The following is a 16,380-nucleotide window of genomic DNA, read 5'->3' as shown; positions in this document are numbered from 1 at the left end:
CTAACCTCGATTTTTGAGATGCCACAAAGCCAGAGACAAAATGTTTCCATTTCCAATAACAAAATTAAGAACATAGATTAAGTCATGTGCAAATTTTCCTTGAGGATTTTATTTTTAATTATAAATGTAACAGAATAAAATAATAAAATAATTACAAAGTAAAAATCAAAATCAACAAGCAACTATAAACCAGAGACACACTGTGGGTGGGAGTAGAAGGAAGCGGGGAGAGGAAGGATTAGGGTCAAAATAAGGGGGGGGGGTGCAATTATATGGGGACTATAACCAAAATGAAAATGCATACATTGTGTAAAAATGAAAAAATGATATAAGAATTATATAAAATAAAACATTAAAAAATTAGGACCATAATTTCACTTTTTAAACTTTTTGAATTCACAGAAATATAATTAAAAGGCAATAAAACTCATATTACACAGATTTGAATAAAATGTATTAAGTATGCATTAAGCAAATTTTTTTCATCGACTGTATGGCATAAAATGGTACTTTGACATTTGTTGTGCTAATGAATGGGATAATTTATAATAGTGTTTTGCCTATGATTAAATTTTCATTTATATATGTTATACATGAAAATTCATATATATGTATATACATTTGTGTATATATGTGTGTTTCATTTGCAAATTATTTCCTCTAACTCCTGTTAGGGCTGTTAGGGCTAACTTTTGTTAGGGCTATATTTTGAAGATATATGCATTAATAGTGGAAATCAAATCATATATACAGAATAAGCATGAGAAAATGAATGTTTACTTAATTCTTCTCACTGTACAGATTTAGCCTGTTTTTAAGGAACTGATGTGTGAGTCACAAAAGAAGTCTATAAAAGATCTTTCGTTAGTGTTACATTTTAATGATATACATTATTTGTGAAAATCAACTCATATGTAGAACATAAGAATATATGAATAATTATTTAAGTTTAATTCTTCTCAATGTATAGATTTAGCTTGCTTTTAAAAAACTGATGTGTGACTCCTAAAAAAAAAAACCCAAAGAAAGAAAGAAGAAAAATACCATTCTCTAAGGGAACGGTTACAGACAATTCCATTATCCTTTCTTCTTGATCATGCTTTGTGTGATTAGCAGCCAAACTAGCCCACTGTGAAACCCAACGTTTGTTTCCAGATGAAGATGTACCTTCCTAAAGGAAGAAAATACAGGAGAAAAATGAAGAGAATGAGCTAATATAATCTGGTGAAATCGGATTATCATGAAAAAGAATTCTGTTTAGTAATGTTATCCTATCAAATGAAGAAACATATGAACTTCACATTACTATAATATCATTTATTAAATTTCCCACATACATATTAAATACATAATAATGAAGATTCTCTAGATGGCTCTTTTAACTATATTTTATTGTCACTATAATAGCGTATAAATTTCTCTACTGATTAAATAATAACAATGATATTAAAATAAACTCTTGGAGCTAGATAAACTTAGGTATATTATCACAATTTGCAGCTAAGACAGTAGAGTTAGTTTATTCTGTGAACAACAAATCTAAAGGTCTAGCCCCAAGCTAGTATATTTCTAGGAATCAGAGAAGTTCCAGAGTATCAAGGAGTATTAAATCTGTCAGGTCAATTCTTCAGGGATTTCAAAAATAAACCCATAATTTTCGACTTCTTTCTTTAATACCTTACTATTTCCAGGAGCTAGAAATCACTCCATCTTTAAGATATTTTCTCTAAACAGTCTGAGACTACACCTACCCATATTTAGATCTATGTTCTTTGAACCCTTACAGCGAAGTATGAAATGGAATTTAAGTTATGATGTTCCATAGACTTACGGACATATATTGGTATTTCTTAAGACCCCCCACGAGTAATCTAGGCATTTAATATGGAAGATCTAGGGACTATAGAAAAAATTGTTTCCTCACTAAAAATCTAAGCAAGGCTTAATATTGAATTTGAAACAACTATTAGAAAGGAATGGAAAGCAAATGAACAAAAATTTATTTGAATTATTCAAAACAATTTTTAAAATTTATTTACTTATTATTTTAATTGAATTATAGTGGTTATTTCATTGTATATGAATCAAAGGCATATCACACTTCTTCAGATACATGTCACAATACCACACCCACTACCAACGTATCCTCAGCTGTCCAGCATATTCCATTGTGTCCCCTGTTTTCCCACTCCACATCCTATTTTTTAGCCACAATTCACAATCATATTTTTCAGGTTCAAAACAATTTTTAAGTGTCAGATTTACTGTAGGAATGATGACAAGCTAGATTATGAATAAATGTTTGATACACACTATAAGTTATATTATTTCAAGAAAGATAGGTTAAAGTAGTACTTGTACATAATGAGGTACACACAGTGAAGCTTAAAGACACCAAAACCTGTTGAATCCTGGATTTTCTATTCAAGATTTTATGGTAGCTGCCCACATTTCTAAGCATCCATACCATGGTAGGAATACCAACAGAGTGGTTTACATTGACACACAATTATGTAGAACCAATCTCTGAAGATTGTTCTAAAGATCTGTTTAAGGTGACTTCTTTAAAGGCAGGTATATACTGGCCTTTTACTTGACATGCATATATGGTATAAAGAGAGGAGGTAGTCTGGTAAGTTCACCTTTACCATGACCATTCTACATTAAACAGAATACCAAAATATTGCCTAAAATAAGTATCACTTGTTTTTAATATGAAAATTAAGTATTAGAAACCAGATATAAACAAGGAGATAAAAGGAAGACTACAATGCAATAATTGTTTTCAGGAAAAAAACATAATGGGGCAACTTTAAAATTAATAAACAAATATATAGATGTATTTACCTGTATGTAAAAATATTTGATTTAAATGTCATGCAAGTGTTAACATATTATTTATATTTGGCTTTATTTAATATCTTAAGATTTTATTAAACATTTCATACTTATTTACTATTTGTATATTTTAAATTAACTTTTTTCATGGGAGGCAGTACAATATAATGACAAGAGACTCACTTAAGAAATCAAGGTCGCTTATTATGGTTCAAATTCTGGCTAAACAAGTCATAGTTTAGGACCTTGGCCAAGTTAACCTTTACATTAACTTAAGTTTCCTCATCTGTAAAATGGCACACAGAAAACTTCCATTAAATGAGAGCTCTTAGGGCCTCCCAGGTGGCACAAGGGGTTAAGCACCACACTATGAAGCAATCCGAAGCCTCTGCAGCACGAGTTCAATTCCCAGCCAGCCAGGGAGCAACCCATATGGCAAAACAGACCTCTCCTGTCTCGCCCGCTGCTCCCCTCAGCAATGTGTTTCAGTCAGCCTGCCTGTTCTGTTTCCCACTCTGTCTCTGGTGAATCCTCTCACCCCCCGTGTCTCTGGCCTGTACCCCAGCTCTTGTATGCATAAATAAATAGATATTTTTAAAAATGAGAGCTCTTATCTGAATAAATTATAATTAATACTTATTTTTTACATTTATTTTTGGCATATCAGTGGCCAATGAATTATATTATCTTTTCATATAAATAATTATTGAGTACATAAATCTCAGACAATTACTACATAGGGTGCTTTTACATACTTTATAAAAGTCTCCTCATAAATGGATTATATCAAAATACTATTTGTATATCTGAGAAAACTGAAGATAAGAATATGGATTGAAGTGACTCCACTCACAACATGGCCAAAGTAGGAAGGTTTGGATTACCTTCACCCCTAAAAAACAACTATAAAATAAAAATACTATTTGCTCAAAGGAAGATTAATTTGTTGCTTGACTTTCCCACAGAAGACTAATACCAAGGTTGCTGGCTTCTGCAGGGAAGGAGGGGAAGGAGGTAATGGGGAAAGTAGATACACCAGCCCACAGAGCAGGCTCAGAGATGGCCATGGGGCATGATGAATTTCACCAGTGGGACACCTGTGAGCACAGGAGCAGCCCAATCACTGGGGTTATACACTGGTGCAAGAAAGTTCCTCCCACTCCCTCCTAGCAGAAAGAAAAGAAAGAGATTACAGGAGGAGTCTTGCAGGGCTTGGTCACAATTCTAACAGAAGAGGAAAATATCACCACTCCCTTTGGGAAAAAAATCAAAGGGGCAAGTGGCAGGGCTTGCAGGCCAGATCCCTCACATACACAGTGATGGTGGTTGACAGTAAATGGCAAACTAAGTCTAAAAGCTTGAGCCCTGTGGACCATGCCCAGCCCTCCTTGCCAGAAGACATAAGCTTGGTCAAAAGGATCTACCATGCAATGGGACAGCAAGAAGTTTGAGCAAGAAGTTTGATAACTGAAGCACTGAGCAGAGGTTGCTTTGGAGAAAGAAGAGGGGAGGCAGAGGTGATCTACTAGCATGTAGCCACTCTCCCTCCTCAACAAAACTGAGTATTTAAGCTCCAGTCTCCACATCTGTCCCCACCTTGTACTATGGCAAACAAAGAATAGAAACAAACAAAAAGCCTGTAGCACCCCAATTACAAAAAAAGCAAATAAGGTGACACAAGTGCCAGGGAAAAAAAGAACATCTGAAAAAAAGATGAAAAAATAAGATGACATATAAAGTACACAGAAACTGATAACCTAGCAAAGACATTAAAACAACAATATTAAAAATGCTAAATGAATTATTTATTGGAAGGTCAGTGAAAGGCAGATAGGCAGGCACAAGATATCAGAAAAGAAAAGAGATCCAGGAACAAAAAGAGTTCTTCGCTAAAGATATGAGACTAAAGATATGAAAGAACACAAAAGGAGACTGAATGAAATAAAGACAAATATAAAAGGCACTGTAAATAAAATTAAAATAGACAAAGACAAAATTTTAGAAATAGAAGACTCAAATGTACAAATCACCCAACAAGAAAGAACAAACAATATTCAAGAAAAAAGAAGAAACCTCTATGAGGAATATCATACTCAACTAGAAGAAGAAAAGTAAGGATAGTGGGTATTCCAGAAAGTTAAGAGAGGGTAGCAAAGACTCTATTCAAGAAATAATAGCTGAGAAATTCTTGAACCTAAAGAATGAAATTAGAAAGAATTTACAAGAAGCAGAAAGGACACCAACATTTCTAAACGTAAATTGACTTGCACCAAGGCACGTGATTGTTAAATTATCAAAAACAAAAATAAAGAAAAAATACTACAGGCAATCGGAAAGAAAAAAAGATAATTTGCAAAGGAGTACAAATTAGATTTTCACTCCAGTCATCCTCCAAACAAGAAGAGATAGAATGAGTGTTCACAGTCCTAACAGAGAAGAACTGCCAGCCAATAATACTCTATTCTGCAAAACAATCATTCACATATGAAGGTGAAATAAAGGCCTTTCCAGACAAAGATAACTAATGGAGTTTACCAAGAGATCTGTTCTACAAGACAGACTGAATGGAGTTTTTCAGCTAAAGAAAAAATATGAGACAAAACCCCCTAGCAAAGTGACACAGGTAAACAAAACTGGAAGTATAATAATGACTATTATGAGCCAACAACAAAACACTAAAGAGTAGAAAGAAAAGGGAGAATTAGTTAAGCACCAGCTCATAAGGGACTTTTTGGGAAATAATAAATTTGGTATAAGACACGTGGTAATCACCAACCAAAAATCTAGATTAGAGGCACAATGAAGAAGAAATGAAGAAACAGAGAGAATCAGTAGGGAAAGCAAGGCAAGTGAAAAAGAAGAGAGAAACCAATGGGCAAAAACAAACAAACAAACAAACAAAAAAAACAAAACAGAATACAAAATGGTAGTAAATAACTCCCAAATATCAATAATCACCTTAAATGTGAATGGTCTGAACTCACCAATTAAAAGGCACAGAATGAAAAATTGGGTAAAAAAGTCTCAGTGATCCATATATTGTTTACAGTGTATACACTGAAACACATTTAAAACCAAAAAAACCAAACCAAAATAAAACAAAACAAGATGCATACTGGAGCCAAAAAAAGGTAAACAAGGACAAAGATAAACACTACATAATCATCAAGGGTAAATTCATCAAGAAGATATAACTGTCATTAATATCAATGTACCTAATTCAGGGTCACCTAGTTACATAAAGCAACTATTAAAAGACTTAAAACAACACTGACAAAAAGACATTTATTTTCTTTTTCTTTTTCTTTTTTTAAAAGATTTATTTATTTATTTATACAAGCACTGGGTACAGTCAGAAGCTCGGGAGGGTGAGAGAATTCACCAGAGCCAGAGCGGGGAGCAGAACAGACAGACTGACAAAATACACTGCTGAGGGAGCAGTGGACGGCAGGAGAGGTCTGAGCACCATGTGGGACCCTCGTTGGCGGCCGGGGATTGAACCGGTGCTGCAGAGGCTGCAGAGAGCCTCGCAGCCCAGTGCTCAATCGCTGAGCCACCAGGGGAGGCCCAAAGACAATTATTTTCTGACGTAAAGGGCTGGATCATCTAGAATAAAATTAACAAGTAAATAAAAGTTTTAAGTGAAGTGCTGACCAGAAGGACTTAACAGAGCCTTCTATCCCCAAAGAAATGAATACAAATTCTTCCAAAGTACACATGGAGCATATGTAAGAATAGAACATATGCTGGGACACAAAATACATTTCAGAAAATAAATCAAAATAGAAATATCAAGCATCCTCTCTGATCACCAGGGTATAGAGTGAGACACTAGCCACAATAAGCATTTGGCATAAAACAAAACATGCAGAGACTAAACAAAGTATTTCTGAAGAACTCCCAGGTCAAAGAAGAAACCAAAAAGTATCAATAGACTAACAAAAATGGAGAAATAAGATACCAGAATTTATGACATGTTCTAATCTAAAATCAGTACTATAAGGGAAGAAAATATAGGCCCACATCATAAAAAAGAAGAGGAAAATCTCGAATAAACAATTCAACTCTAAGCAGAAGGAAAAGGAAAAAAAGAACAACAAAAGAAACTAAGAATCATTAGAAAGATATAATATAAATTAGAGCAGAAATAAACAAAATAGAAAACAAACAAGTCCAAAAGATCAGTAAAAGTTGAACGGTTCTTTGAAAAATAAATAAAATATTCAGAGGACAAGATACTATACATTGAGAACCCAAAGAACTCTACCAAAATTTCTTAAAATAGTAAATGAATACAGTACAGTATCAGTATACAATATCAATACACAGAAATTAGTTGCATTTCTATACATAAACAATGAATTTGAAGATGGAGAAATAGAAAAATAACCCCATTTACAATCACACAAAAAAGAATGAAATATTGGGAAGGCCCTGCTCAGTGAATACTCTAAGGTTCTGCCAAAGCAAATAAAAGAAGATACAAAGATATGGAAAGATATACTCTGCTCCAGGACTGGAAAAGAAACACTGTTAAAATGGCCATATTACCTAAAGCAATTTAAAGATTCCGTGTAATACTTATCAAAATCCCAATACCTTTTTTCAAGGAAACAGAACAATTATAAAAGTTGTATGGCATCAAAAAACTCCTAAATAGTCAAAGCACTCCTGAGAGAAAGAAGAAAAATGAAAGTATCACACTTACTGACTTCAAATGATAGGGCACAGCAATAATAATCAAAACATTAATGGTATTCACAAAAACAAAAACAAAGACTGATAGACTAGGACAGAAAGCACCAAGATAAACCCAAACAAATGTGGACAGTTAATCTTTGACAAAGGAAAGCCTCTTTAACAAATGACATTGGTAAACATGAATAGCCCAAGCAAAATAATGAAACTACATACACACTTAACTCCATATATAAAAATTAATTGAAGATAAATTAAGGATTTGGATTTGAGAACTGAAACTACAAAATATTTAAAAGAAAATATAGAGCATATACTACAGGAAATCCACCACAAAGCTGTACTTGTGGACTTACCCCGATGGCAGGCGAAACAAAAGCAAAAATAAACAAGTGGGAATACATCAAACTATAACACTTTCGTACCTCAAAAGAATCCACCATGAAAACAAAAAGCAACCTAAAGACTAGAAGAAGATGTTTGCAAATCACAATTCTGATGATTTTCAAAATAAAGTACTTATTTCAAGAATAAGATAACAACCCAATAAAAAAATGATCAAAAGACCTAAATGGACACTTTTCTAAAGACAATTAGATAATCTACAGGCACACGAAAAATTGTTCAACATCCCTTCTTAAAATGAAAATTGAAAGGACAATGAAATATAATCTCATCCCTCTGAGAATGGCATGTATCAGAAGAGTGGAAACAAATGTTGGAAGGAGGTCAAACAAGTATGATCTAGCAACACCTCTGGTAGGTATTTACCAAAAGAATAACAAAACACTAAGATGGAAAGACTTATGTACACCTATATTCATATCAGCAATTTCCATAAATGCCAAGTCATGGAAACAATCTAAGTGCCCAATGACAGAAAACTGATTAAAAAAAAAAAAAACACTAAGGACTGAGGAATACTACTCAGTTATTAAAAGAAATAGTGCCTTTTGGGACAAAATGGATGGACCTAGAGGTGATTATGCTAAATCAGAGTGTGAGAGATTATGTTAAGTGAAAGTGAGGGACAGAGAGCAGATGGTTCCATTTATCTGTGGAATATAAATCACAAAAAATATATATTGGCAAAGCACAGCGAAAACAATTCTTAGACTTAGTGAAAAATATACTGGTTACCAGAGGAAATAGGTGGAAGGAGAAGGGGGTAGGGGAAGGATGGAGATAGGGGCACTAGCATGGGAAGTTTGGTATGTGAGTGAAGCATATGTATATATGGAGGAATATAAAATGCAACCTCAAAGTTTAGAGACATGTAAATGACTGACAAATTAACTAAAAATTGTAATAAAAAAAAGTGACTAACTCAAAGGTACTTGTTCAACTTGGCAGTTCCAGGCTTTGCATTCAGGTGTTTCCAGTTCTACTATATACCATTATGATACTGAAACTACTGTCATCAAGCCATCCCCTTCATTAACTTCACATTAATCTAATTATATCCTGGGCTGTACTAGACTGTTAATTTTTTAGATATACAGTCTTATTTATCAAGTACAACCTTGCTTATATTTCCTGGCATGATAAATTTTTCTATCCCAAATGCTACAAGGTATAATCTTATATATTTTTTGCTTTATCTTGTAATGCCAATTAGAGCAGTGAACAATTAGAGCTCATTAATTGCCTATTTGAAATTTCACATTTCCCCTTACTGACAAAAGAGTATTAATTTAAAAAAATCAAAACCTGAATTGGAAGTATGGCAAAACTCCTTTAGGCTTTTACAAGAAAGATAATAAAAATTTAGTTTTTAGAAGTATTTTACAAGGTAATATATTACTTAATTACAATTTATAAAAATTTACATTTTGTGCATAATAAATTAAGTATGCAGAAGAGACATATACCTCTAAACTGTGAAATCCAGATATAGTCAGTGATTTTCTTCCTTCCATTCCTTCTGTAGCAGAATTGAGAGTCCAATCTTTTATCAGATCTTTATGTTTTTCATTGATAATAGGTCTATTATAATCCTGATTGTCATCTACTCCAAATACCTAGGAGGAGAAAATTATTTTATAAATGAAAACTTGATAACCATCAGCAACTTTAGAGGCAAATAAAAATATTCTAAATTAATTTAAATAGGTAATTTCAATAATGAGGATAACTTTAATGACAAGGTTACATCCAACTGGTATAATATGCTAGAGAGAAAAATTAGGCAGTGGAAGCTTATGCAAGTGTAACTATCCTTTTCAAATATTTACTAAATGCACTCTTTGATAAAAAATAAGAAATATTCAGGATATAACATTCATTAAAAGATATTTATGATGTTAAACATTATAATAAAGTAGAGCACCAGTTCAGTTTCTCTTTTTTGTCTCTGTTGTTATTTTTCAGTTGAACTGTAAAAATATGCCTGATTTTGTGGTCCTTCCCTAACAAATGTTCAATATTTACGTGAGTTAAATTTACACACAGTAATTTCTAAGGTTCCAAATAAGAGATATCATTGTATAATCTTTGTAAATGGTATAGCCTAATTCTCTAAGTTCATTTGCTTAAAAACCATACAAAGGCCTTTGCTGGAAATGTAGTTCCTGGGTCTACTTATACATATCAGCATTTTCAGTATCCAGGTTGTGTACGGTCTATATTCTGAAATATTCTAAATAGAAAGACCAACAATCATATACCTTTAAGGACAGGTCCTGAGTCTTACTTTTTTCCTAGTATATAATAGGCCCTGATTGTTGCACCAAATTACAGAAAGGTTGTAACTACATAAATTTTGACATTCCACTTTACTATTAAGTCTCTGTTTTCAATGCTTAGTTTTTATAGGTATTAGTTGTGGATGTAATAATTATTATCAAGTAAATACTATGTGTACAAATTAGCACTTTGTAGAAAGGATCGTGAGTCTTCGTTTTCTATAAAAAGGGAAAAATACCTTAAGTTAAACTATTTTCTAGAAAACTTTTAAATGATCCTAGAGTAGAACACTACCTGATGACCTCTGAAGTTCTCATCAGTAAAGCATTCATGCTATTTTCAAATCATTAAAACTTGGAAAATTAACCACTAGATAGCCTTATTGTTTACAATTTAATTCAAATATAACTAGAATTATGATTTTAATTCTGTTTAACTCAATGTTCAAATTATCACAGGAATTATTTCTAACTCAAGTCACTGACCTCCAAATCTATCAAAGCTTATTTGCTTGATTTTATAATTATCAGAAAAAAATTTAACTGGTTTGGAAGTATAAGTTGAAAACAGCCAAGTGATTATTTGCAAGTTGTTTCTCTATGGTATGTTAATTTAATTATTACCTTAAAAGATTTTTGCATTTGGCATTATTTCATTTTAATTTATATGCATAATGTATTTCCAAAGTTTGATTTCCTCAAACATCTAAGAACTAGCAGTTTTTCAAATAAAATATAACAAATTTCTCCAAGTCACTTCTGACACTACTTTGAAATAACAACAAAAGACATGCACACAAAAGACCTACTGCTTTTGGGGAAGGGGAACTGAAGTTATATAGCGTACTCAAAAGACTTTCTACACATTAAAGCATTATAGATAGCTCAAATACATGGCAGAGAAGTAACAATCTTATCGCCCATAAAAGTGATAAGGTGTGAAGCATTATTATATGGGGGGGGGAGAGCCTTCAAATCCATACCTGTACTTTCTGTTACCTCTCTGTAAATTTAGTAATAGCAACAACTAGCTTACCTTTAAATCCATATCATCACTTTTGTGACTAGGTACAAAAACATCCATTTGGACAACATTCATGTGAAAACAAAGAGGGCATAAAGAGCTTATACTCTTATGCACTTTAAGCTATTATGCTTTTCGCGTTTAAAAAATAACACTAAAGAAATTTCCATCTAATGGCTGGAAACAACTTGAGAGATCTACAGATCAGGGACAAAGTTTGCTAGATTTTTCTGTTTTCGTTTTAGATTTTGTCCCTTGCTTATTTCACCTTATTTCAAGGTTTCACTTCAATTTCCAACTTAAGACCGGTGCCCATCTGTCTGTCGTTTCTATTAGATGGCACAAGATATTTAAAATGCACTATGTTAAAGCAGACTCATGATTCTCTTTTCTTCCCCACTGTGATCTGGGCTCAAATATAATAGAGCAAACACAAAAATCAGGATCTCTTATTCAGATAATGGTATGGTATAGGGTATGATAATTACTATTTGCAAGCTACTGGACCAGTCAACAATGGTGATTTAAAAAGAAATACATAACTAAGCTCTGACTCTAACGGAGCTTAAGTCTAACATAGGAACTAATGAAAAAGGAGAATGTCACCTGACCCATGCCAGAGTACTAACTCTGCAGTTAAACAAAATTTCTGTAAGAATCAGATTTTAAATTTGAATTTAGAGAAATTAAAAAGAGGAATCTGGCAAGATGGTGGCGGAGTAAAGACATTGTGTTCACTTCCTCTATATACGCACAGCTAGAGTGCTGTGAACAAATCCAACCCTCCCCCCACCAAGGGAAAAACAGACAATAACAGCACACACTAGCAGCAAAGGTGCAATGAAAAAGTGTAGGAAAACCTTTAAATGTTCATAGTGACATAGGGGCAGTAAAACCCATAAAAGGCAAAAGCAACTGCTGTTCAGAACTCCCCACACTTGTTGATTAAGGGACACAAGACAACACCAGGGACTAAAGATCTGCCACTGCAACAGATAAGGGAGTGTGTAGAATTGGCATCCAGGATAAGGGTGCACTGCTGGAGAGCTATAGGTGTAACAGTGCAGAGAAAGGATTACTGACTTTATTTTTTATTTTTATTTTTTTAAAGATTTATTTATTTATTTATACAAGCACTGGGTACAGTCAGAAGCACGGGAGGGTGACAGAATTCACCAGAGTCAGAGTGGAGAGCAGAGCAGGCAGACTGACGCAATACAATGCTGAGGGGAGCAGAGGGCGGCAGGAGAGGTCTGCGCGCCATGTGGGACCCTCGCCCGGCAGCTGGGGATCGAACCAGCGCTGCAGACGCTGCGGGCAGCTTTGCAACCCAGTGCTCAACCGCTGTGCCACTGGGGGGGCCCTAAACTAAGGCTCTTAATATAGAATAGCTGGAGCCTGAACCAGCAAGGAGAAATAGGTCAGAACATCTATGTCTCTATAGAAGAGGTTACTGCTGAAAGCCAAGGGGACATATTCAAAACACCAACCACCCCTTGCTACAGGAATAAAACCAAAATATGGAATGAACCCTTCCATAAACTAGAGCTCAAGCACCTGTTAACAACAGGTGCAAATACCCCTAGGTTTTATATTAGAAAAAACAACTTCTGGCCTGTGACCTCATATCAACTAAAATCCTTGCCCAGCACTGCATCTAGTGCATAAAGACAGCCTTGATATGGAAGTGCATATAAGACTATAAGAGGCAGTAAGACCAAGGAGCTGGCCTACAGGAGGGGCTCACTATAGATGGCCACCACACAGCTCTGGTACACAAAGCAAAGAAGGATATTTGAATCCCTGATGCTCCCTGGCTTTGATACTTTGATGCACTACTGTCCAGGTCCTCCTTTTACCTACTGTGCATTAAAAAAGATAAACTCATGCCATTCGCAGCAACGTGGATAGAGCTAGAAGGAATTATGCTCAGTGAAATAAGCCAGAAGGAAAAAGAAAAATATCGGATGGTTTTGCATATAGCAGGAATATAGGGGAAAGAAATAAGACATCAATATAAAAAAAATAATAACAGTACAAAACACACAATTATAAACCAGAGACATACTGCAGGGGAGGAGGAGGGAGAGGGATCAGAGGGAGGGAGAGAGGAGCACAGAGGACTGTGGTGATGACGCATGGGTGCCTTGGGGAAGGAAATTTTATGTGGACTCAATCTGAGGGTGTGGGGGGAAGCAAATATTGTCTTAAGTGTTTTTTTTTTTAAATGATAAATGTTAAAATAAAAAATCAAAAGAAAGAAAGAAAGAAACAAACAAAACTTTAGCTAGGATAACAAAGAAAATATTTAAAAGAGAAAATATTAATAAACAGAATCACAAGTGAACAATGACAAATAATGACAGCACAGAAATACAAAGGATAATAAGAGATTACTATGAATGGTAATATGCAATAAATTGATAACCCTGAAGAAACTAATTTCTAGATCAATAAAGTCTACCAGGACTAACCCAAGAAGAAACAGTTGAGCTGAACAAAACAATCACAATCATCGAAATTAAAGCAGCAATTAAAAAAATCTTCTCAAAAATGAAAGTCCATGGCACGCAGACCTCTCCTGCCGCCCGCTGCTCCCCTCCGCAGTGTACTTCAGTCCTTCTGCCTGCTCTGCTCCCTGCTCTGACTCTGGTGAGTTCTCTCGCCCTCCCGTGCTTCTGACTACCCAGTGCTTATATAAATAAATAAACAAACAAACAAACAAATAAATAAATCTTAAAAAAAAAAAAGAAAGTCCAGTACCAGACAGCTTAATAATGTCTATATTACTCAAATTATTTTTAAAAATACAAGAATAAAGAAACTCTCAAATACAATTTATAATGACAAACCCTAATACTGAAACTGATAGACATTTGAAGAAAAAAAAAATCATAAATATCCCTGTTGAACATTAATGCAAAATCTTCAACAAAATACTAGCAAATTGAATTCAACAGTATATCACAAGGATTATACATCAAGATCAAGTGGGAATTATTCCAGGGATGTAAAGATGCTTTAATATATGTAAAGAAATCAATGAAATATATGAACAAACATAAAGATAAAATTATGATAGTATCCACAGATACAGAAAAAGCATTTGATAAAATTCATTTATAAAACTATAAGATAAAAATGGAAGGAATTCACCTTTAATATAATATAGCCCCTATACACCATAAGCCAATAACCAATATTATACCTCATGGTAAAAAACAGAAAGCTTTCCCCTTTAGGTCAGGGTCAACACAAGGATGCCCACTGTTACCTCTTCAGTTTAACTTAGTATTAGAGGTTTTGGTCAGTGCTATCAGACAAGTACAGAAAAATAAAGGGAATACAAGTCAGATAAGAAGTGTAATTATCACTATTTACAGATGATATGATGTTATATACAGAAAAACCTAAGGACTACACCAAAATTTATCAGTACCCAATCTATGATAAAGAAGCTATCACGATACAATGGATAAAAGACAATCTCTAATAACTGGTGATGGGAAAATTGGAAAGTTACACATAAAAGAATGAAGTTGAATCACTGACTAAACACAAACACACACACACACACACACACAGACCTCCAAATCGATTAAAGATGTACATATAATATCTACAACAATAAAATAAATAGAAGAAAACACTGGTGATAGGTTCTATGCCATCAACAATAAAGATTTTTTTGTGACTCAACCCTTATGACAAGGGAAATAAAACCAAAAAGAAACAATAGGGATTTTTAAAATAAAAGAGAATATCAGATTAAAAGACATCTTAATGAAAGGGAGAAAACATTCACACAATATATACCTGACAAAGGATTAATATCCAAGATATATAAAAACCTACACAATTCAGGGCTTCCCTGGTGGCACAGGGTTTAAGTTAAAGACAGTGCTATCAAGCTATTGCCAGCTACTACAGCACAAGTTCAACCCCTGGCCAGCCAGGGAGCAACCCACATAGCACAGCAGACCTTTCCTGCCTCGCTTGCTGCTCCCCTCAGCAGTGTATTTCAGTAGATCTGCCTGTTTTGCTCACCACTCTCTGGTGAATGCTCTCACCACCTGCACCTCTGACTTGCACCCCAGTTTTTGTATTTACAAATAAATAAATCTTTAAAAAAACCCCACACAATTCACAATAAGAAAACATATGGGCAGCAGATGTGGACAAATCCAACGAATTTATCGAGAAAGTCAACAGACATACGAAAAAATATTCATTTCCAATAAGAGAGATGCAGGTTACAATCACAATGAAATTCCATGTCATGTCTGTGAGAATGGTACATATTAAAAAAGGCCTCTAAGAAGTGCTGGAGTATATGGAAAGAAAGAGGGGCTCCATTATACTGCATTAGGGAATGTAAAAATAGTGCAACCATTATGGAAAATAATCTGAATTTTCCTTAAAAAACTAAAAATCAAAATATCATCATCACCCAGAAATCATATATTCTTGGGCATATATACAGTGAATATGAAACTATCAACACAAAAGCCCCTTTGTTCCACAATCTTCATAGCAGCATTATTTACAGTAGGTAGCATAAGGAAGCAGCCTAAATTTGTCCAGTAGATGCTTGGATCAAGAAGATGTGGTACATCCGTACTATGGAGTACTATTTAGCCATATTAAAGGATGAAATTTAACCATTTGATTTTGACATCAGAATGACACAAACAATTAGTGGACATTTGCACTCAGGCAACTCAGTAACAAATACTTATAAAAAACAATTTTAAATAATTAATAAATATAGTGAGGTTCTGATTTTACGAGGGAGGGTCCAGAGAAAAGGACAAGAGGATAGAAGGGATTACAGTAGGGGAAAAATATAAGATATATAAAAATAAAGAAGCTAAACTTTCTTTACTAGATAAAAGACTACTAGGTACACTATATATCAAGTCTATGAAAAATCTGACTTTGGCTTTTTCACTACCATATTATCTTAATCATTGTCATTATTTAAAAGCTCATACGGGGCCTCCCCTGGTGGCGCAGGCGGTTAAGCTCCGCACTGTGAAGCTGTCCACAGCCTCTGCAGCATGGGTTCGATCCCAGCCCGCCGGTGAGCAGACCTCTCCTGTCTCGCCTGCTGCTCCCGTCAGCAGTGTATTTCGT

General features: G+C 34.3%; 1 protein-coding gene across 1 annotated transcript in view; it reads right to left on the bottom strand.

The window, feature by feature from the left end:
• Positions 1-16,380, bottom strand: part of CEP170 (centrosomal protein 170) — a gene marked incomplete at both ends in the record, with an annotated part of 76,772 nt that overhangs the window by 38,654 nt on the left and 21,738 nt on the right. Inside the window, 2 exons of the mRNA XM_084253429.1 lie at positions 1,045-1,171; positions 9,402-9,557. Coding sequence (XP_084109555.1) covers positions 1,045-1,171; positions 9,402-9,557 — 283 coding nt within the window. The remainder of the gene's footprint in view (positions 1-1,044; positions 1,172-9,401; positions 9,558-16,380) is intronic.

The sequence above is a fragment of the Talpa europaea genome (assembly GCF_964194135.1).
Source record: "Talpa europaea genome assembly, chromosome: 14".
Lineage (NCBI taxonomy): Eukaryota > Metazoa > Chordata > Mammalia > Eulipotyphla > Talpidae > Talpa > Talpa europaea.
Note: the sequence above shows the minus strand (reverse complement) of the source record. Positions and strands in the feature narration are given on the sequence as shown.